This window comes from Urocitellus parryii, chromosome 6 (assembly GCF_045843805.1).
Source record: "Urocitellus parryii isolate mUroPar1 chromosome 6, mUroPar1.hap1, whole genome shotgun sequence".
Taxonomy (NCBI): Eukaryota; Metazoa; Chordata; class Mammalia; order Rodentia; family Sciuridae; genus Urocitellus; species Urocitellus parryii.
Window position 1 is genome coordinate 64,000,656 of NC_135536.1, and position 24,489 is coordinate 64,025,144.

The 24,489-nt window shown below is 40.5% G+C and overlaps 1 protein-coding gene across 1 annotated transcript in view; it reads right to left on the bottom strand.

Annotated features, from left to right (window-relative positions):
• Positions 1–24,489, bottom strand: part of Rad51b (RAD51 paralog B) — a 564,662-nt gene that overhangs the window by 2,931 nt on the left and 537,242 nt on the right. Inside the window, exon 10 of the mRNA XM_026385194.2 lies at positions 7,247–7,325. Coding sequence (XP_026240979.2) covers positions 7,247–7,325 — 79 coding nt within the window. The remainder of the gene's footprint in view (positions 1–7,246; positions 7,326–24,489) is intronic.

Here is a 24,489-nt window from a genome sequence, read left to right on the forward strand (position 1 = left end):
GTACTATTGCAATGTGGGAATTAATCTCTGAAAGGTTTATGTCACTAAATATTCATCTTCCTCTTTCTCTTGTGCTAAAAGAGCTCCCACAATTCACAATTTTTGTGGGTACATGGCCACTCAGATTAATAACTACATTTTCACCATTTCTTGCCATATACCCACAGATGGCCAATATGATATAAGTAGAAATAAAGTGTGTAACTTCTGGTTAACATCCTCAAAGAAAGGGGGATGCTTTCTCTCCCACCACCATCTCTGTCCCACACAAATCCTGCTACCTGAATGGAGCAATGATGCTGCGACATATTGGGTCACGACAACAACAATAATATCCTAGGTGTGATGGAGCTACAAGCCAACAGATTGTGTCCCTGGATGAACCTGGGGAGCCAAGCTGCCACACCAGCTCAGGACCACATTCCTCTGCAGTGCTCTATGAGAAGGGGAGTAAGCCTCTCTTTTACACTACTGTTAGTTTAGGTAGTGGCTATGCCCAGCCAAACTTATAACCCAACTGCCCTCAGGGAATTTCTTGGAGGATCATTATATCAGTGTGACTGATACATTTTAGCTTAGATTTTCAAGATTCAACATTTAAGATGGGGCTAAACTACATCAACAGAGGCCTATGAGGCCTGAGAGATAAGCAGCTACAGGGGCTGCCATGATGGAAGAGGAATGACCCAAAATCTTTTTGATTTTCTAAAATCTTAGGCCCAGGCTGAATACTTGAAAAGGAGTAAAAAAACCAACTTTGAGGCAGTGAACTTAGCTTTACTTTCTTGAAACTGTTTCCTCAAGAAAATCAAGGAAATGGGTGAACTAAAAGCCCTTGTTTGAGGAAGTGTATATACAGTTAGCTTTCGGAGAATGAGTTTATCAGTGATCATCTAAGTACAGGTATAAAGCACACACACACTGTGTAGAAAATCTCTCTGGAGCATATGGCAAGCTTACATTCGTAAGAAAAGAGATAAAAGAGGCATCCATAAAGAACACATAAGAAGATCAGCCATGGAAATATGATAACACATCAACAATTATACATGGCTGCACAGAGATTGGTCCACTACCTCCACAGAGAGTCTAAATTGGTTAACTTATTTTGAGAAAAATTTGGGAATATATATAAAAGATGCCTGATCTATACCTAGAGAAACCCTCAAGTCATGTTATAAATAATCAAAATATCTATAAATAAGGGAGTAGATAATGGTGTATTCATACAATGGATGTGAATACCTGAAATAAATCAAAGAAATCTATGTGCATGAATGTGGACATACATAAAAACATTATGTTAAGTGACAAAACAAAGTTATAAAGTAATGTGTATGATAAATCATTTATAGAAATTTTAAAATGCATTAAAAAACAAATCATTATATTATACATAGATTCACAGGTAGGTAGAAAAGTTTTAAGAATGAAAGAGATTGAGTCAAATGTATGAAAGATGATATATCATGAGCTCTGTAATGTTTTGAACAATCAATAAAAAAAAAAAGAATGAAAGAGAAAGAAATATGCCAAATGGTGGAGAACTTTTCTTCTGTGGAGGAGAGTCAGGTGGGGAGGGCCTGGAGTAGGGATAGGTACAAAGGAGTTTTGAATTCTGTCAAATTTTTGTCCTAGAATTGAAAAAAAAAATCTGAAACTACTAGAATAAAAATTTTAGCAGTTGTTAATTCTGGGTGTTATATTCATATAAAATTCATGTTTTTTGATTTTCTGTACTATTCTGTATTAAAAATATTTTTCAGGCTGGGGTGTAGTTCAGTGGTAGAGGGCTTACATAGAATGAGCTAGGTCCTGAATTTTAACCCCAGCACCCCAAAATCTACATTGATAACAGTCTCTCTCTGAGGCTGACAGCCAGAAGAAAAGACGTGAATAAGGCAGAAGGCCAGTGTGGGGGGTCCTGGAAGAAGGAGATGGGAAATAAATGCAGAGAGGAGAAGACCCTGGGTAGATGGTGGTCCTTCCTCTTTCCCCTAGGAAGTCCCACAACAAAGAGGCCTGAATAAACTTTCTGAGGCTGCAGTGGCACCTGTCAGGACAAGGACAATGTGACAGGCTGGCTCTGCCTTCCTCTTCATGACTTCCAGGAGGAGTTTGAGCTCTCTGAGCCACTGAATCTCAGGGTGTGCCAGGTGTGTGAGTGGTACTAGCCAGACTAAGAATCTTCTGGGTCATTTTGAGTCTACCAGGCAGACAATATTTAGATGAGCTACTGATTCAAATCGAAATCTGATAAGCTCAAGTGGTAGTATTTGGGGGAAAAGAATTTTTCAATAAATCATCCAGTTGGCTCGGTAACTATGAAAAAGGAGTGGAAGAATTTAAACCAACTTTGTGACAAGGGAACAAATAGAGGAGATTAATGCCTTTCCTGATATGCTTCAAAAGGTGATCAAACAAACCATTCTTGATTGTAAAAGCAGAAAGATGAAGCACTTAGCTTTCCATAAAAAAGACCATTGTTTCTTTTTTCTTTCTTTCTTGGTTTCTTCTGAAAAAGTGACTAAGTGACTGAAGGTAGCTTGGTGTTCAGTACCTTCTCTGGACCTGTGTCAGGGTGCCCTGGTCTCCTCTGATGTTCTCCAGCTATCCTAAAATTTATGCTATTCATTCAAACCCAAACTAGTATAGACAGTGTTGGAATCCAAATTCAACCAGTTGTATCTGATCCTGATTTTGTAAAAACTGTTTAAAAACATGTTTCTATCTCACTGAGAAATAGTTGCTACCTTCAGTCCTGCTCAAAACAACTTTGGCTTTCTGTATTTCCAACCCTCCCTAAATTCCCAAGGAAGAGAGAACAGGAAAAAGAGTGAACAATGTACCCTGCCAGCCTAGCTTCTCCATTCTTAGGGCTAGCCCTGCTTGAGAAGCTGCTTCACCTCATCCATGGGCCTCCCAAAACTGGGGGATGGTTCCAGAAGGGTCTGACCCTGGCTTCTTACATGCGCCCTGCAGCATCAGCAACATAGCCTGGCTGCTTTCAATTAGAGTCTCTGCTGTGTTCTGGGTGGTACATTTGATGCTTACTAAAGAAACAAAGGATATCACCAGAGCTGATGTGGGTAGTGGTGGAGTTCACTGAGAATTCTTCTTCCCTTCTGCACCTAAGTGCTTTGAGGCCCACCCCATTAAAGCTGGTGCCCCAAATCAACCTCTGCTTTTCTCTTGCCACCAGATCCCAGCATCCTGCAGTCTCATTCCAGCCTAGGCCAGCTCCTCTAAACTTTTCCACTTGATGGGCACTGGACCTTCCATAGGGGACAAAAGAAAAACTGGATTCAGGGCTCCTCCTCTACCCCCACCTTTCCCACTCCAGTTGCACAAAGGGCTGAACTCTTCCTTTGCTCCAAGCTGAACCATCAAGAAGCTGCTGGCTGCAGTCAGCTTTGGGCTCCTTTGGGGCCCAAATATTTCCAGGGTCCAGGGCCAGGCCAGGAGAGGCCAGGATACCAGAAGAACGTGGGCAGACAAAGAAGATGCAGACGGGATAGTATTACCATGTTAATGGCCTGAGTCTGAGGCCTCCTGAAGATGCAGGGAGGGTGGGTTTTCTTTCTCTTACTTTTTCTTTTTCTTTTTTTTTTTTTGCCAAAGGAGAATAGTTCCGCTTTCTATTTTACTTCAACAATAGCACAGACCGGCTCCTTCAAGTGTTTCAAAAAGCGCCTGAGAAATCTCTAACCAGCCCCTGGGTCTCTCTGGCCTGCCGCTTCATTGTCCCTCCCACCCCAGTGAACAAAGGGGTGGGAAGGGTGTCAGGCCCCCAGTTGCTGCCTGTTCTCACATCCTAATCCTTGGGAATGGGAGGGGAATGGCCTGCAGAGTTGCTGGATCCTATTCTGCTCTCACTTTTTACTCCCTTCCACTGCTTGTGCAGAGCTTCAGGTATTAGCAAACCTCCTGGGCAGGGGCTGGAAGGAATCTTGGCCTTGCTAAGAGATAAAAGGCACTGAGGGACCATTCCCAAGTTCACTAGCAGCATGGATTTTTCTTCTCACTGCTCCTGCTCACTCTATTATGGAGGCTGGTGTCAAGGCACAGACCTGTCTCACCCTCCCAGCCCTTCCCCTCTGTCTCTGTGTCCCTCTGAAATGGACTGCAGACCCCACTCAGAGCTCCAGGTGCTACCACGCCAGAGCAACCTTGCACACCAGGAAAGCTTTCAGCCTTGACTTGTGGGTACCTTTCCAAGTTTACCACCCAGGGAGAAAAGGGTTTCTTTGCTTTAAGCCTGGGGAATTGTGCAGGTGTCTTTTTTAGCTCAGTCATCTGGTAAGAAAGGGAAAAATAAGCCTTTATGTTCCAGTGTATGAAGATCTCAAGAGAACAACTAAAGGTATCAGGCTAAATGAATGATAAGTATATCACCCCCCAGGAGGATCAGATAAAGCTGAAGTGAAAAGTGAAAAGAAAGCAAGGAACAGGGAGACAGGAGAGTGAGAAATGAAAAAACGGAGACCAGGCAAAGATACACATGAGAGTTTTATTTGTCAGAGCTGACAAATAAAGGCACATCTCTCCATTGATGGAGAGAGGCAAAACAGGCTTGGGGTTTGGGACTTTTATGGGGCAGGCTCAGAGATTAGAGCCCCATGGGTCTTAATGGGGGTGGGGTTGGTAGGAGGGAGTGGTGAGCCTTTCTCAGAAATGCCCTTGGGCGGAAAGTGAAATTTTTCTTAAAATGGCTGTCACTTAAGATGGCCATTCAGATGCTAAGCAAGGACCTTACAAGAAGGCCTTTAGAGATTACCAGGGCTAGTTACTGCATTCAAAGCTTAAAAAAAAAAAAAAAAAAAAGGAAAAGAAAAAAAAAGTGTCACCCTGCAATTCCTACATATGAATTCATGACATGCACAAGTGCACACACAAGCACACATGTAATAGATATTTAATTAAACAATACAATATATGTGATATAATCTGATATTTTCTGTTCTCCCTTCTTTTTTCCTAAATGCTGATCTTGATTTATCAATTTCATATCATGACCCACTAATTGGTTACAGCAAAGTTTGCAAAGCCTTGAATCAACATTTTCATTTTCAAGAGGACAAAATTAGGGCTCAGAGACTTTCTCAAGATCATATCAGAGCTGAAATGAACCCCAAGAGTTCTTTACAATCAAAGAGGGACCCTCATTTTTCTGAGAGCACCCTTTTCCCCCTTAAAGTCTTTGGAGCACAGAGCCAAGAGGGCAGGGAGTGCAAGAAGTGTATTCAGTGGCACTGCCGCCAGAAGCAGAAGGGCTCTACTGCCTCCAAGATCTCTGGGAGGGAAGCACAGCTGAGAGTTGGGCTGGAGAAAACCCTTAGCAAGCAGCCAGGTGAAGTTCTGAGGCCGCCCCGGCATTTTGTATGTTGGTTGGGGATTTACATTATAAGCCATCTCTCTGAATTTCTTCTTTCCTGGACGCACTGCTCTAGGTCAGTTTCCTTTAGTAATCCATTTTCTCCCATTTTCCAGTTTTTTCTAACAGTCATTCCTTGTGGTTCTTTGACCTTTACCAGTTCATTATATCTCTAGTTTCTCTTTTCTCTAACCAGTTTTCTTTTCCCTGTCAAAATCATGGTCTTAACAATGAGGATCAGGGAAGCAATCCAGTAGATCTTAGTTCCACACATGTCCCTGATGTTATCCACATTAGACCAAGCTTAGGAATGTCATTTATCAAGGTATAAACATCACAGCAAGATTTTACTACAAGTCCTTAGGGCAGAACTGATTCTTTTCATCCTGGATTTGTCTTATAATCTTCCATAGGATTTCTTGAAATGTTCCTCTATATTTGCTATTTACTAGACTTCTTATCTTTTAAAACAGCCTCTAAAAATGAAGAGCTCAAAGCCACACTGTGCACTGGGTAAATAAAAACCGAGCTTTCTGATTGCTTATTAGTTATACACCCTTAGAGAGTATGTAACAAAGGGGCCTGCTGTTTGCTTTGCTTAATCTGGTCTTAAAATCTCTGCTTCTTTGTCAGAAAACAATATTTGCAATTGTAAAAAAAAAAAATATTTACCAAGGAACTTGGATAGCATAAGTCAAAGGCTAAGAGCTAAAGGTCAGTAGTTCTTATCCCAAATTTTTGTGAACCTGAGGGTCCCTGCTGTGAAGCTCAATTGCATCAAACAAACTTGCAGCTTTTGAGTCCATTAAGAAGCAGGCATTTTAAAAGGGGAAGGAAAGGGAGGGCTGTAGTCTATTCCTCAGTCAGAAGGGTGAACTCCCCAGCCAGCCCCACAGAATTCCTGCTAGATATTGTAAAGCAATGTGTCTCCATGGGAATATTACTGGGACTACCCTCTTTCCAAAATTGTGGAAAAACCTCAACTTACAAAATCTTACCAGGCAGACATTCCTTCCATGAATGGCCTTGGCAATAAGCTTCTCAGGCCTGAGGTTCACCTATGTATCTCTGTGGGTGGACCTGCTGCTTAATAGTGGGGGACAGAGGAATATCGTGGGCATTTCTTTACCCACAAAGGAGTTTTAGACATCTGACCCTTCTAAGAGACTGATTCTTCTAAGTTTAATGGTGTTTGAATTTATGCCTTTATGTTAATTATTCTCTGGAAAGATTTGCCATTGGGTGCCTTTCCTAACCTCCAGAGTATCTGGCATCTGCAGAACAGTTCTGGCATCTGAATTACAGCTTGTGGCTCGGGAGTGTTCCACTTTGAGCAAGAATTTGAGTCCTTTCAAGTCCCAAGCCTATGTTACAAGGTGCAGGTAGGCAAGGCCTGGTCTCTAGCAGAAGGGCCTGCTGAGACTCAAACACCAGAAAGGGAAACATAGTAACCATAAGGAGGCAGGAAATGGAGCTCATGGAGTGGGGACACAGTGCCCCACAGGCTGCCAGTCCAGATGCTGCCACAGCCTGTGAAGTGAGAGGGCTCCTCCACACCATCCAGTTCACACCATAGGATCTCTGTAGAAGACTGATGGTGGCAATTCCTAGATTTCTTCCTTTCACTTTTTGCTTCTTCCAGTCTGTTATTAACAATATAGTCCTCCCTCATCCACACCTCAACCTTTTGTCAAATTCTTGCCACAACTGCCAATCTCTTGATCTTGTCAGGGAAATATCACTGGCCAATTCACGTTGGCCTTTGATTCTGTCCTAAAATAGATTCTTTTGGACCACAGCAATGTTACCTCTAGCAGTGAGCAGCATTGAGCATAGTCAGCTTGAAGAAATGGCTTAACCTAAGGATCTTACCTTGAAGAACCAGGCCTTCCTCCTTGATGGTGTAGATAAATGAGGTGAAGGGAGCCAGAGGGGATTTGGCAATGAGAATCTGCAAATAAATCACATTTTTCCAGAGTCAGACAAAGAATCAGGTATGAGTCTCTATTTACTACTCTTCTAACTTTGACATAGAGTGGTATCACATGACTGTAAGTCATAGGTTTATTATTTTCAAAAAATCTTTTAGAACCAAATGTTCAAATGAATGATATCCTTTCAAAATGATCACTTTAGAAGGATATGGTGTTTATCCAAATATTCTGCCACCAAGTGCCATATTCTTGAACCAATTCTTCCAGAAATAAGACACATTATTTTTTATATCACAGCTACTTTTCTGCTCAAAGATAAACCTAGCTCCATTCTTTAATTTTATGAATAAATAGTTAGTTAAAAAAATTCAAAGTGACCCTTAAAATATTTACCATTACTGCAACTATTCAAATTAACTTGCCAAAGACAAAGCAATGGTAAATTGCTTTCTTGGACCCAATCCCTCACCTTGTCTGTATTTACACCCTTTATCTTGTGACTATATTTTCTCTTCAGGTGTAGCGCATTTTCCATGCCCTTGACGGTAGGGTTGTCCACATGACTTGTTTTGGCTAGTTGTTTTGTGCCAGTTCCCAGATTATGCCTCAAGAAGTCTCAAGTATTTCCATTTGTTCTCTTATGCTTCTGCCAATGCCAGAAAAAAAATGTCCAAGCTAGGCTGCTATCTCAGAAGGGTAAGAGACACCTGAAAAGAGCTGGCCAGCCAGGACCATCTAAACAGCTGAACTCGGGGGGCCTATACACATATAAGTTAAATATTGCTATATACCTCTCAACTTCTGGTGGTGGTGTCATGAAACATTATTGTAGCAAGAGGTGACTGATAACACCAGCCAGAACAAAATACCAAAAGCACTTTTGGCAATGGCATTCTTCTACAACAAATACCTATTTAAAAGGAGATGATCATTTGGTTATTTAAAAAATCAGTATCTTTGTTGGACGTGGTGGCACACGCCTGTAATCCCAGTGGCTCCAGAGGCTGAGACAGGGAGGATCACGAATTCAAAGCCAGCCTCAGCAATTTAGTGAGCCCCTAAGCAACTCAGTGTGACCCCATCTCTAAATAAAATACAAATAGGGCTGGGGATGTGGCTCAGTGTTTGAAAGCCCCTGAGTTCAATCCCTGGTACCCACCCCCCCCCAAAAAAAAAAATCAGTATTATTAACTCATTGTCACACTTCATGAAGATCTACAGAAACTCTAAGGATTGGTAGATTTTTATGATATTTTATTGAAGAAATATGAATATCAGTTTCCTGTTTTTCAAATCAAAATAATATCATCAAAAACAGTGACAAGGGACTGGGGCTATAGCTCAGTGCTTGCCTAGCATAGTTGAGGCACTGGGTTTGATCTCAGAAGCACACAAAAAATAAATAAATAAAATAGTTATAAAAAATATATATTAAAAAAATAGTGATAAGCCAGGTGCAATGTTGCATGTCTGCATATGTGCATAGGCCCTTGGTCAATGCCTAGTGCTAAGGAAAAAAAAAAGTGACATTGGGTCACGGAACCACTTAGGTAATCAGGAAAGCAAGGAAGAAGGAAGAAATAATAGCAAACAACCAAAAGGCTTACGCATATTTCAATTCAACAAACATTTATTGTCTGTCAATTATGAGAAGTGGTAGAATAACGGGGTAAGGAGATCACAGGTTTTAGTCATGGGGTTTGAATCTTGCTCTTCTACTAGTTGGCTAATCCTCAGCAGAGCCTGCATATATTCCCTACTAGTCACTCCCCTTCTTCCTTTTAGTAAATAACTGCCCAAGTTCCCACATTTCTCTGCCTCTTTTGCAACAAGGTGTGTAGCCATGTGATTAAAAGACTATGAGTACAAATGCCAGGTAGAACTTCCAGATTCTGTTTTCATAAGAAAATTGCATGCCCTTCATTTTCTCTTTTCCCCTTCCCAAGGGCAGGAACCAGTTCCAACCACATAGACAGGACAACTTCCTGGTCATTATGAAGCAATATGGGAGGAGAAAGCTTGGTGACTTCAGATAGCATCAATACCTTCTAGCTGGGTCACTTGTCCCCTCAGGACGGAGCTACTTGTTTCAATCACTGTATTTCAGCTGTCTTTGTGATATAGTATAGACTGAACTCTAACCAATACTGTGATGCTGGACAATTTAAACTTTTTGAATCTCAGTTTCCACATTTGTCAAATGGGGATAAAATCTCATTAAATGAGATTATCATGAAGATTAAATTCAGTATATAAAATACTTGTCAAACACTAGTAAATGCCTAATAAATAACAGGAGCATTTCTAAGCTCACCAAAACCCCAAATACTTTGCTTTTCAATAAGGAAGTCTCTAGTTGAATCTCAATAATTTTTAGTAGCTGCTCTAAAATTATTCACAAACTTGCAAACCATTTTCATAAGCAATGAGTATAGGTGGGCAATTATACTTTCATGTTAAAAACATGACATCTAAAAATTAAGATGGATCATTTTCTGACTGAGGTTGAGGTTCACATGAAGTTTAAGGATGCCCTTTCACAGGGGAACGGCATGGCAGAAGAAAGGATAATGCTTTTCAAACTTCAATATGGGTGTGGATCACCAGCAGGTCCTGTTGACCTGCAGATTCTGATTCAGCAGATTTTGAACAGGACCTGAGAGTCTGCACTTCCAACAAGATCCCAAGAGATGCTGATGCTGTGATCCCAAGAACACATTATAAGTAGCCTGATTGAAGAATAAGAAAAACAAGAGATGGGAGGTATAGAGCCAATTAGAAAGATACTACAGTAATTCAGTGATGAGAATAAATTATGAGATGTGGCCTAAACCACAATTGTGTCAGAAAGAATGGGGAAAAGGAACAAGATCAAATAGGAATGAAAGAAACTAAACATACCCCAAATCTCAGATTGCTATTGTCTAAATGTAGCAACCAAACATGAAACCAAAAGGGTATAAATAAATAGCAATCAATAATGTGACATTCCAATGCTTGATGAAATAATAGCCCCTGCACCTAAGCCTTCCAACTCTGTGGTGCCACCTCTGTAGTCTAATGCCCATCCTAAGAACAAGTCCTAAGTCCCAGCCAAGGGAATCTCACACCTGTGAGGACCCTTCTGCAGGCAATCAAAGGGTTTGAACAGGTCACTGATTAATGCTCCATTTTTTGGGGGGAGCAGTATTTAAAATGAGTCATCAAAAGGATGATTTGTGTGCAGTCAGAAAGAGGAAGTGATAAATAATGTCAGATGAATCCCACTTCCTTTTTTTTTGGGACAGAACTTCTAGATCAGAGGGCTGTCATCAACATGAAATATCTGATTTTGGGGGAAAAAAAAGTGACAAACTCTTTTGACAGCCTGGTAGATAAAGTAAAGACAAGTTGCACTGAATACTAAGACATTTAGAGTGAATTTGTAAGTGGCCCAAAGCTCAGTAGCAACCTGTGAAGGGATCAACCTTTGATGTGATGCACTGGTTTCTAGCCTTGGTCCTGTTCCATTCAACATTTTTAACTGATGAGGATGCTGACATATTCAACTACATCCATACAACAAATGTGGAATCCAGCAGGGACTAGAACTGACAAAAAAAAATGTTGCACTAATAGAGCTTAAAAGCTAAAGGAGGAAAAAGGCAATAAACTAAATATGGTATCTTAAGGTGATTATATGTGCTATGGGGAACAAGGGCAGTAAAAGAGTATAGTAAAGAGTATATGTAGTACATCAGAGGAGGGTGTCATTTTTAAATAGAGTAGTTTGAAAAGACTTCTTTGACTTTTGGATCATGTAACTAACCTTATTGATGGGAAGTTTTAATAACAGGAAGGTAATAGAAGACAAGAAAGTCAGAGGAGGAATTCATATATTAGATCATACAATCATGATATCCTAATGAATCTCAATTTGGTAAAAATGTTAGGACAAATCCTACATGTGTTTTATTTTTTATTTTATTTTTTTTTAATTAGTGCTTGGGAAAGGGAGGGTTCTCCTCCCCCTCTCTCCTCCTGAAGCTTTCTTTTTTTTTTTTTTTTAAAGAGAGAGTGAGAGAGAGAGGGGGACAGAGAATTTTGATATTTCTTTATTTTTTCTTAGTTCTCGGCGGACACAACATCTTTGTTTGTATGTGGTGCTGAGGATCAAACCCGGGCCGCACGCATGCCAGACGAGCGCGCTACCGCTTGAGCCACATCCCCAGCCCCCTACATGTGTTTTAGAATGCTGAAATCCTTGAGAACAGAGCACAAACTTTGGCTATAGAATGGAGGAGATAAAATAAAGCATTCGGAAAATGGCTTAGAAATGTTGGTTAATAATAATTCAACATGAATCAGGAGTAAGATGTGATTCTCAAAGATATAGTATGGTCTCGGGTCATTGTAATGGAAGTATAGTGTCTGGAACAAGGGCTGTGATAGTTCTGCTGTCCTCTTGACTCAGCAAACCACACATTACACAGTGTGTATAGATTGGAGCCCAGAGTCCAAAAGCGAAGCTGAAAAATGGGAGAGCCAACAAGGTGAAGATGGGGCTGGAGTTGTAGCTCAGTGGTAGAGCACTTGCCTCGCAAGTGAGAGGCACTGGGTTCGATCCTAGCACCACATAAAAACAAATAAAGGCATTGACTCCATAAACAACCAAAAAAAAAATTATAAAACAAAAACAAAAAAACAGGTGAAGATGCCAAAGCAATCCATAATTAACACACTGCAATGCAAACATGATTGTCAGAGGACTGGGTGAAGGTGTTTAATATGAGTTTTCTGATCTAGAGTTTGATAGTGTTACCTACTTGAGAGGAGATGGATCAATAAGCTTTCAGTTCAGTTGGTTTTGGAGGGGAAATATAAGTTAGCTTTTAGCTTAGTAGATTTCAGGGTGGGGGAGGCAGTGATGCTTGCCATGTATCTTTGTGAATACACAGATTCTTCTTTTTAAAGATCTGAATCAATGTCCAGTGCCCATGTGCTTTTCTGTCATTCAAACTATAAACTATCTTCTCTAAAGTAAACAACTACCCCAGCAGAAAATTTAGGCTATTCTGTTTTATGTGTTCAGCCATTCCATAAATTTGGGTTGTTCTAATATCTGACCTGGGCTGCTATCATGTGTCAATCTATCTTCTTCAATATATAATGTCCTGCAGGGAGGCCTAGAGGCCTAAAAAAACCCTCCAAGTCCCTAGTAAAAATTCTGATCCCACTCAATCCTGTGTGTATTGTGTGGAGCTGACTCTGGAATTCTCCAAGTTTTCAAAGAAATATGTACTTGAATAAGTATAGACATATGTGGTTCAGAAAGCCTGGAGCTCCACATGATAGATATTTGGTATGGTGAGCCATTAATTCTACTCCCACAGATAGGTTATTTTTTTCTTGACTATTTCCTTCATATAAGGCCAGTTCTCTTTTCTACCGCCTATTCTTTCAAGGAAAGTGGTTACCAATATTTTTAAATTATTTTGAGAAATATTTAAGATATGCCTAAATCCCAAATCAGGGGATAAATAATTCCCATTATTTATACCATCCACTCATCTATACACTTGTGCAATCCACACATATTTATGGTATTTTTCCTTTTTGCTGGAAAAATACAAGATAGAGAGGTTCTTGCTTTCATGAAGTTGACATTCAATGACAGAAAACAGCAGAGGGAAACCTTGGGGCTGTTGGTCTTTTCCCACTTTGACATTCTACTATGTTTCCTTTGATCTTGAGCATTCAATCTGTCCATCAACTAACACTGTACTCTGGGCCAGGAATACTCAATTTACCCTGTGTGAATTTGAACTTATTAAAAGACTATCATCTGCTTCTACCTCGGCTTCTGCCTCTATTTATTATCAGATGCATATTCTGAACCCTTAGAGGGATAGAGTTTGGAGGCATTTGCTTTGACCTCACCTCTTTCACCTCCATAGGGTCCAGTCAGTTTGTTGCAGCTCTGAACACCTAAAATGACGCATGGACGTTTTTCTTATTTTATGCGTGGAGGTTTCTCCCATCTTACAATTGAGAATACAGAGGCCTAAGTACTTTAATTAAAGGGTGGAAGTAGCAGTTTGCCTTTGGGGCTCTTGGGCCTCTCCCTGCACATCCTCTCCTCCTTCTTTTATGTTCCTCTCCTAGGGTATCTATTTCATTCTCAGCAAACAAGTTCTTAGTTAATTCTATCTAGCCCTAAAGTGACAGCTGGTTGAAACCTTCCAATATTCCCTTTCACAGGTGTGTTTGCACTTTAATATAAGGCTCTCAAAGGAGAGGAATGTATCTACAATGGCAGAAAGTACAATAGGATTGGGGTAGGTGGGGAGCCTTCCAGGGTTCTACAGTAATAACAATGACAAGAACAACCATAGCCAAACAACATTAATCTTTGCAACAATGCTTTGAGGCAGGTAGCTTATGACTGATAAAGCTGGATTCCAACTCAGGCTACCTGGTTCTACAGGCCCTTAGAACCACTGTGATGGCAGCCCCCAATCTGCCACATATAGATTACTCTCCTTCTGTGGAGAAAAACATCAAATAAGGCCAAATACACAGCAACAAAGAAAGATGTTTTTCTCCCCCTTGCAGCATGGATATTGCATGTTTCAAGACAAAGAAGTAATTAGGTGCTGTAGCTGCTCATGAATTCCATACTGGCAGTTTTCCTTCCACCTTTCATCTCTTAATGTCCACATCCTACTATTCTTCATACTCCTGTAAATGTCACCTCTTCCAGAAGCTTATATTGGTTTCTCCAGCCTAGAGTGATCTCTCTTTAATCCCATTATGCTTTATCTGTACCTCTAATAATAACACTGCTTTCATCACTATTTTACAGTTAATGTTACCTGGATTCCTCTTCATCTATTTGAAGACATGACCACATCATTGCTGCTGCTTCTTATAGCAACCTCCAGCATGGTACTATTTATAGAATGGAAGCTTATCTTTGAAATGCAAGAATGAATGCATAAATGCACAAATTGGTAACCCACAGAAACTCTACTGAGTCATACCCACTCTCAGGACTTATCTGGCATCCCCTTCCCAAAGTTAGGGGACTTAGAAGATGCCATAGAAAATAGCAGGCTGCCCAGTCAATCCCTGCCCAGATTCTCAGCTTGGGCAGGGCCCAAAGTCAAGTCTTTGGTTCCAGCTTGCTATAGCATCACATGTTTTTCCTGGCTTGATCCCACTTCCAAAAGGCTCAGAAAGTGGAAAAGGAGTCACGGAATAGAAAGTGCTGGGCATAGGCACTCCAGGTCTTCTCCAGGACAGTGATACCTTCTAGGGATAGTGCCTATGTCCTCCTTTTAAAGTATAGGTGTGCCCCCATCTGAGGCAACCCAGCCCAGTCCTTCTCTATGGGTGGCTAGAAAGGCTAGTGCAGAGTGGGTGGCCAGAGAGGCCAGTGTGGAGCAGGCAGCACCGATGTCAGAAACTTTGGGTTCAGGCTACTCAGGAGTCTGCTTTTGTGGAGCTCTGGTCCTGGCTGGTTCTCTGAGAGTTCCTGCAGTGGAGTTCCACCTTAGGAAACAGTGAGTGTTGCCTTGTGACCAGGAAAGCAGACATAAAGGGACAGCCATGCACTGAAGGCAAGTTGGCACCAGCTCTTCCACTTTCTCTTCCTTAATTCCTATGCCAGGAAAGCTTCCTTTAACACTGGTGATGAATCCTTCCTCTCTCCTATTTCCTTCCCTTTTTTACCACTACCCCAAAGCTCAGATTGGTTGGGGGTGAAGGGCAGAGGGAAATGAGCTGGCAGAGAATTTCTTCCTGTAGGGGCGGGTGGTCTGACTGTTTTTTTTTTTTCTGTCCTGCTCTCAGCTATAATGTGACGACAAAATACGTTCTGTCCAGAAAAACAGGGTGAGAAGCAACTGAGTGAGATGGCTCAGAAATATGACCTTGTACACATCCATATCCACAACTTCCTGTCCTGTTAATTTTTTCAATCCTGTTTCAGTCTTCCCCATGTTCAGCAAGATTATATGTTTTATTTTGTTTGTGGTAGAGGCCCAGCTCCCAACCCAGAGGTACTCTACCACTGAGCCACATCCCCAGCCCTTTTTATTTTCAGACAGGGTCTTGCTAAATTGCCTAAAGTTGGACTTGAAATTGTGATCCCCCTTCTTCAGGCTCCTGTATACCTGGGATTACAGGTGTGTGCTACTGCACTTGGCTTATCTGGTTGTTGATGAACATAGAGGTGATGTGTTTGTTGAATATGTTTGGTACTTTTATCTGCAAGCAAGGGTACTGTTGAGAAGCAAGGGAGAAACCCACTGGCTCTGAAATGTCCTTTGACAGGGATGCTATTATCTTTCCTCAAGTGGAGTCCTAGGGTAATAAAACCCATTGCTAAATTAAACAAACCTTTCCTCTAGCTATGCCAAGTGTCTGCGACAAAAATCCTTCATGCCAGGGTTTTTCCTCCTTGTCTAAGACTTAGAAAAAAGTTGTTTTCTCAGCTGCTTAGAAGCCCAGGAAGAGAGCCAGGGAGGAAAACAAACCAGTTAGTCTTGCATCAGATAATTCCACAGTTTGTGATAACCTCAGTCTTCTGTCCCTTCCCCAGGTTGCTCTGAACTCTCCATGCCAAGGGGCAGAGGGCCGGAAATGCTCCAGACAGGAAGATCTGCAACTGGAAGGAGGCTGTAAGAGCAGGGGGCTTGAAGTGCACTCAGTGATCCTCATAGGAACTCCCTCGTCATCATGTGCAGAGAGCTGGGGAGAAAGGTGGCAGAGGTCCAGCTCCCAACCCATATCTGGATCTTATACTGATTAGAATCTGCATCATCACTTGGAAAATCACTCTCCACAGAACTCTGAAGCCTCAACACCAACAGCTTCACAGGCTTGAGGGGAAAGCAGGGAATGAGATCAATGGCATCTAAACTGCCTTCTCAAAATAGGGGAGTAAAATCTGTAGAAGTTATATAGGGCTGGCAAATGTGGAAAATGAAACGTATTTGAGCCAGCATGGATTTATTAATTTATTTTTATATGTACAACTTTTTTTTCCTAAAGCACTTAAGGGGACAGACAGTAAGCTGGTCTGAATCCCTAATGAAATATAATTCTAGACCCTGGGTAGAATCTCCTAGAAAGTGTGTGACTGAGGCTACAAGTTCAGGGTTTTTCATAGAATATCGTTATTCTCTTTTGTGTATATGTGTGTGTATGCCTGGTGCTGAGGATTGAATCCAAGGCTTTGTACATGCTAGACAAGTGCTCTACTCCTGAGTTATGTCCCTAGCCCCATTATGGCACTGGGGATTAAACCAGGGTGCTCTACCACTGAGCGACATCCCCAGTCCTTTTTATTTTGAGAAAGGATCTCACTAAGTTGCTTAGAGCCTTGCCAGATTGCTGTGGCTGGCTTTGAACTTGAGCACCTCCTGCCTCAGCCTCCCAAGTTGCTAGAATTACAGGCGTGCCCCCCTGCAAACAGCTGTTTTTTTTTTTTTTTAAAAAACAATAGCTAATATAAGTATTGCCAATTTCAACTTAACTAGTAAGCATGACCTGGTTTCACTGTCATCTGAATTTGGAAACTTTAGCTCCAATTAAAGCAACCAAATACTGTTACAGACTTTTTCAAGTGACAGAGACCCATTCCCCCCCCCACCTTTTTTTTGCCCTTTCTTTCTCTACCTTTTAATTGACCATAAAAACAAAATGCATAGGAGCTCTGGCCAGCTGTAAATGCTGAGCTCTTTGGACATCCAGTTAAGCATGCCCAACTTCCCAGCACCATCCATAACCCACAGGAAGCAGTGCTGGATCTTTTTGTCCAGGCTTGCTAGAAAACACAGCCAAGGCAACACAGCTCTGGCCTTCAAGGGTCATAGAAGGAAGGCTGTGGATGTGTGATTATTATGGTAAAAAAGATGCCAGGAACTCAGAGGGTGTGTCTTGAATTCTGAGACACACATCCCTATTACATCATGTTTGGGCCACACGGGATTTTCTTTAGTCTCACAGGAACTGATTTAAGGAAGGCAACATGTTTCTATGTAAAGAGGATGAAATCTGGGCTTGACACATCCAAAAACAGCTGGTCAAGTGGGACTGGTTTGTGTAATGCACCATGTCCCTGGCTCTGCTGTGAAGGGTGGAGGAACCAATGTGAGAAATCAACATGCTCTTTCTTCAGAGGATGGTCAAATTAGTTTACCCTGTTACCACAGCATTCTTCTTATTTCCCCAAAGTCCTTTTTCAGTGAAGAAACAGACAAAGGACAAGACAGAAACACCAGACAGAATTTCAGGTGGTTGAAAGTGTTAGAGACATTAGAGTACCCTCCCATCTCTTCCTTTAGTGGTGAAACTCAATCTAGTTTAAATTAGTTTTTGTAACCAGCTCAATAAGATGGAGGAGGGCTGGAGCTTCATAAAATAATTCCAGTGTTGTCAGGCCACAATCAGGAACCTGTCAGCTTAGTCTTTTGTATTTTTAATATTTTTAATGTGACTATGTCCAAATCTTATACTCTATATAAACATCGTGTGAGTCATTTATGAAATATTATTGGGAGACCAAGGTATCTTTATCCCACAGAAATAGGCTCATAGGCTGAAATAATTCAAGAAATGGGGAGCTGCCTGGAAAGGACTTTAGAGAGAACTTGGTTAGAAGAGTTTGACAGCAACCAGATTGGATATATAAGGAGTTTTAAAACTATGCAGTCTCTTTGGGAACCCACCAGATTTGGGGGCCTACTTCAAACATTACAAACTATAGAACAGACTTTGGATAATAATAATCCCATTGACTTGTCAGGCTCTGAAATCCTCACTAGAATCATGTTTGGACTAAATTTGTGTCTTCAGGCAGTCTACTTGGTTAATATATGCATGTACCACCAGGCAGAGCACATTGTCTAGAAATGAGTCAGGAGGCTATCTCACCTAGAACACAGAGCCTTGAAGCTGAAAATTCAATGGATATTGACCATCAGAGAGTCATAAACTGTCCAATATAGGACGGTTTCTGGGCTGGAAAAGGTCCTCTAGGGGGTCCAGCATAGCCTGATACTCAGCTGCCAAAGAAATGGAGGGAGGTAGGAAAGTCTTCCTATTTTGTCATCATGCTAGGAACAGCCTTACTCAAATTTCCAGCGTCCTTTTACATTATCTTAATCTCACAAGTCTTTTTATTGTTGACTTGACTATACTGTGGAACTATGTGCCGGTTCCACCAAGCAACACTTTTTCTCTTCCTTCTGTATATTATGAATGTGGCTTTATGCTTTTCTGCTTATATAAATAACACATGTTCGCTATAGACAGTTATGAGAAAAAAGCAAACCAGTCCCTTCTCAGTGATTCTAAGTGAGGAAAACGTTTTATGTCAGAATCTATAGAACAGAGTATGAGCATAGGCTCTCTCCTGAGGGAGGCAAGTACAGAAGATCTGGTCATAGAAAGGTCTAAGTTTTTTGCAAACCTTTTTGACGTCCCCTTCATTCTGTCACTCCTCTGCTCCTATCTTCCTCCCAGACAGTCAACTACCTTCTGGAATGGCACACAGCAACCGTGCGCATGGCCTAATTAGGAGGCGCAACAATGGGGAAAATCTCCCCTTTGTTCCCGTAGGGCACTCATCTTAAATACAACTCTCAATTTCCACTCCTTCCCAAGGAGTTAATCATGGTTTAGGAATAAACTAGAGCTCTGCCTCATGACTATGGGACAAAAGCTTTCATCTACCAGACAAGAGCCCACCTGAGTTTTCTTCAAAGCTTGGAGATAACTACCCTAGTGACACTGGGGATTCCTATAGGCAGGCAGGCAGCGTCATCCCCAGGGGAGACACTCAAGACTCTTGGAGGAACAGGACGCCAATGAGGAAAAAAGGTAAGAGAAAAAAGAATGAAAAGAAAACCCAAAAACTAAAACCAGGTTCAGCAACACAACATCCTGGAGTGCTTAGCTCTCCTCGGCACCCTGCAGAATCACAGACTCTCACCGGTCACATGGTAAAGGATGTGAGTTTGGGGACAGCTGAAGGGATGGGACTTAAGGTATTTCATTTTTCTGAGCTTGGATTCATTTGGTGACTTGGAGCAGTTTTCTGAGCCATTTCCCCTTTGATTTAAATTTTATTATTATTTTTTTGTAGTGCTGGGGATGGAACCCAAGGCCTTGTGCATGCTATGCAAGTGCTTTACCACTGAGCTATATCCCCAAGCCTCATTAAAATCTAATCATAAGAAGCCCAATTGGGCTGGGGATGTGGCTCAAGCGGTAGCGAGCTCACCTGGCATGCGTGCGGCCCGGGTTCGATCCTCAGCACCACATACAAAGATGCTGTGTCTGCCAAAAAATAAAAATAAATATTAAAAAAATTTTAAAAAAAAGAAGCCCAATTAAGATAGTTCCAATTAAAATACATTTAAAAAATAATAATTATAGGGCTGGGATTGTAGCTCAGTGGCAGAGCACTTGCCTTGCACATGTGAGGCATGGGGTTTGATCCTCAGCACCACATAAAAATAAGTAAATAAAATAAAGATACTATGTCATGTATAACTAAAAATTTTTTAAAAAAATAATTATATTTAAAAACCCATTCAGCTCAGATCAATTCAGAACACCTTTTATGGAGTCTTTGTAAAATCTGTACTATGCTCTTTGGAGTTCCAAGTAGCAGGGTTAGACCAGGTTAATGGTGAAGCAAAGCATGGCTATAATATTCATGAGCTGAGTTAGCTATTTCTCAAGTGAGGTTGTATTGTGAGTTGTCTTGTTTGGATCAAAAATATATTCTTCTTCTTGTTTTACTTTTATTAGGAGGGGTTATTTTGATATCTGTTGTTTTAATAATTAAAAATAAAATATTTTAAATTTTCCTGATATGAGTTTAATGAAGGTAAAATGTCATTTATTTTATTTTATTTTATTTTTTTTAAAGAGAGAGTGAGAGAGGAGAGAGAGAGAGAGAGAGAGAGAGAGAGAGAGAATTTTTTAAAATATTTATTTATTTAGTTAGTTCTCGGCGGACACAACATCTTTGTTGGTATGTGGTGATGAGGATCGAACCCGGGCCACACGCATGCCAGGCGAGCTCGCTACCGCTTGAGCCACATCCCCAGCCCCAATGTCATTTATTTTAATGTTACCATCCTCTTGACTACATTTCTGTAAATCCACACCATGGAATACTATGCTGTTGTGAAAAAGGGATTAGTCAATGTATGTACAGGAACAGATGATCTGCAATGATAGGTTACTTCTAAAGCAGACAATAAAACACATGTGGTGAGTGTGTGTATATATTTATACATGCAGAGAAAATGTGTAGACGTTTATGTACCTCTATAGGATATTATTTCCTACTCTGTGCTATTCTATATTGCTTAATCACCCCCAACCAAACTAGCATGCATTACTTTTTTCCTCCATTTCAGAATACATAAACAAAAATCTGACTTATACAGGTAGGAGAAGTCAAGTTAAAGGGAGAGTGAGCTCTCTGCCATATTTGGTCAGAAGTCAAGACCGGATATGCAATTTGTTCTTGCCAGGGATTTTCTGTTGAACAGAAAGAGCCTCCAGCTGAGTATCACTGAAACTTCTCCTGCCAGAATAAAAATACAAGACCTAAAAAGGACAGATACACTTTGCAATTATATAAAACTGTATTTACAGTAAGTATAAGCAATGATTACTTAGAACTGAATGACTTATTTAATGTTATATTCATTCAACAAATATTTACGGAGTACCTCCTATGTCCCAGGTACTGAGCTAGACATTAAGGAAAACAAAGATGAATACAATGAGGTCTCTGCCCGTAAGAAGCTGAAAGAGCCAGCTTTGAGGTAACCCAGAAGGCTTTGGGAATCCAGAAGATGACAAATGCCTTAAAAAAAATGCTTGCTTCCCAGCTCCTTGCTTAGGGTGAGCAGCAAGCCAGGACTTTAGTGGTTTAAATGTCTGTCAGGTTTTCTCAGATTAATCTGAAAAAATTTATAACAGAGATGTCCTAGTAGAGTACATGGATCATATGTCTAAATAATCTTAAAGTGAGTTTTCTCTCTTTGCCAGACAAGCAAGACCCCCGCATATAAGCCCAATGTCGTCACTAGTAGATTGCCAGAGTTCTAATTTCTTGAAAGCCACTGTTGGCTCCCTCATATCTACTTTTCACATCTCTCATCAGGTCCTTCTCCATATGGATAAACTTGCTGCTCTAATCTCACCTCTAACCTCTTTTCCAGATAACTTCCAAATCTGACCCTGCTGGGGAAATGTCTCAGGGAAGCCTTTATTTGAATTGTTCTCTCTACCCTGAATGAATTCCATTAGACCCCCGTTCAAAACTCACCTCATCTGAAGCTACGCTTCACCTCCAGCAGGACCAGCTGTTCCCATGTACACTTTACAGAGATCTCAAGTACAGAGCAATTTCCAGGCTGTTAGCCTAACTGCACCAGGCAAGCCATTCCAATTTTTCAAATACTGAATTATTTCCATGTTTACATTGGGCAAACAGTTACTGCCCTTAAGCCCTCCAAATGCCCATGGTTGCACCAGCCCCAGGTCTGTCCAACAGGCTCCACCAACTAAGGGCTATATTGTCTGTCATAGTATATGTGGGATGGTACCAGAAGCAACACCCCTTCCCCCAAGGTCTGGCATCTGTTCTGTCTGGTCCCTTTTTATGTGGTCAGTTAATGCTTTTTAATTAATTTCCTCCTGAGCATCACACTGCATTATGGTCAGTGGTTCTGAGATTTACTCATCTGGGCAGATTTTGAAAATTATTCATTTTTGCTTTTTTTCCAGAATCTAGTCCAGTACATGGTAGATGTTTAATTAAGAATCAGCTTGCAATATAACCACATTTCTAAAATGATTGCTTAATTTCATTTTAGTACTAATGATGCTACTTTTGAACTAGAAAGAATGTTTTATAGCCCACATTAATGATTGAGACTAACCCAGAAAATGTGCATTTTAATAGTGGAAGCAATGACATCAAGGACTTTCATCAGGTTTAATATGTCGCAAAGAAACCATGGTCAGAAAGGCTATCTAAAACCCCCAAATGGTTTTTAATTGCTTTTAAGTCAATATTTTTACTCTTTATCTGAACCTTTTCAAAGAGCCCTAAAAGGCAGTGAAGCTTTTTAATGCAAATTTCATGCCTTTTCCTCACCACACTGGTGGAAGTGATCCAGAAAAAGACCAAAAGGAAATCTGGAAGAGGAAGACCAAAGGAATGGAATAACTGGACAAAGGTCAATCCAGATAATCAGAACTTGTCTCTACTTAATGAGAAGATATGGTTATCAATTTAATGATAAAGATTCTCATTATTAGAACTTTCTGGCCTCACATTTATGTGTCACTGTGAGCATCTAATGTGTATATTATTATTTGTTTGTTTGTTTGTTTTTCCTGTTTGAAATAACAGATATACAATTGAGACTAAACAGAATAGGGAACCTATTTGTTCACATAACTGGAATGTTTATAAGTGACTGACCTCAGGCTCAGTTGGATCCAGAACCCTATATTATGACCTTAGAACCTCCTCTCCTCCCCCCAGAACATTATATCTCTTTGTTTTATACTGGGTTGACTTCATTGTCAACCTCAAGTGGGTTCCCTCTGTATGGTGGCAAAATGGCCACTAGGAGCTCCGTGCTTACATTCGATTTAGTGATTTAGTGATCCCGATTGCTCAGTCTTGGGTTTACTTTAATCAGCTTAGCTTGGGTCAACCAATTACTGCAAAACAATCTCTGCAGAAAGGAAATATGATCCTTCCTTTGGTCAGGCATGGAGCCAGTAGGTATAGTCAGCCCTACCTAGACAACACGGGCTAAACATTGAAGAAAGGTGTTTTCTTACAGAAAGATCATAATGCAGGTACTAAAAGAAAGGGTAGGAGATCAAGGCAAAGCAAAAATACCAGAGGACTACCACACTGTTTATTATGTTATGAGCAACCTAATGGCTAAAAGTCACTTTGGAGTTGTGATTTGACTCCCTTTCCTACCATTTACTAATTGTTTTAGTTTTAGGACATGTCTTAATCTGTCTGAACCTATTTCTCCCATCAGTAAACTCAGGGTAATAACAGTCACTTCATAATGTTATTGCAAAAACCCATCTCATAGCATAACATAAATATGATGTTTGGGGTTGGGGATGTAGCTCAATGGAACAGTGTTTGCTGAGCCTGTCCTTGGCTATGGGTTCAGTTTCCATGACCACTAAACAAACAAATAAACAAATAAATAAATAAGCAAGCAGCTCATACAGTTTTTCTTGTGCTTGGCACAAAAATGGCAGCTGTTAATGTTGTTATTGGCATTCCTTGGGGACAGCTATGGAAAGCACAAGGGTTATAGTAGAAACGAGTCAGAAAGAAGTTGCATTGCCCCTACTTAGATAGCAAATTATGGTGTACATCTCACTCTTCAGCCCCTCTGGAGTCTATTGGCTTGATCTTGCCTTTAATTCCACAAACCTTCTCAGTCCAACGTCACATTTGTTTCCACTCTACTGTGTAAGTTTGGTAGGATGGACAATCTCACTTGTTCATCAAGCCAATCATTTTCTTTTTTTAAAAAAAATTGTTCTTTTTAGACATACATGATAGTAGAGTGTATTTTGACATATTATACATACATGGAGTATAACTTCCCATTCTTCTTGTTGTATATGATGTGGAGTTACACTGGTTGTGCATATGAACATAAGAAAGTTATGTCCAATTCACTTTCTATACACCTATTCATGATTTTGGATAGGTTCTAATTTGAGGTTTCCCAAAATAAGAAGATACAACTTGAAAACATCCAGACCCAGTTATAATTTAAGGTAGGCTAGCAATTAACAATGCTAATTTTAATTGTTTAATTACCTGTGGCCTAATGTTGTAGACTGAAAGAGGGAAGGATTCAGGAAAGTCAGTCAATTTAAATATATATTTGCAGAATTGAACTTAAAGTTGGAGAATAATAAGAACAATAACAACTAACAACTCTTTTTGACTCCATGTATAAAATGGGAATAACAGCACTTACCTTACAAAGATGTGATGATTAAATGAGTTTATTGCATTTATATCACTAATATGTTGCAGATGGCTAAGTACCTCGTAAAGATTACCTATTGTTGTTAAAAAATACTGCATCAGAAACCAGTAACTTA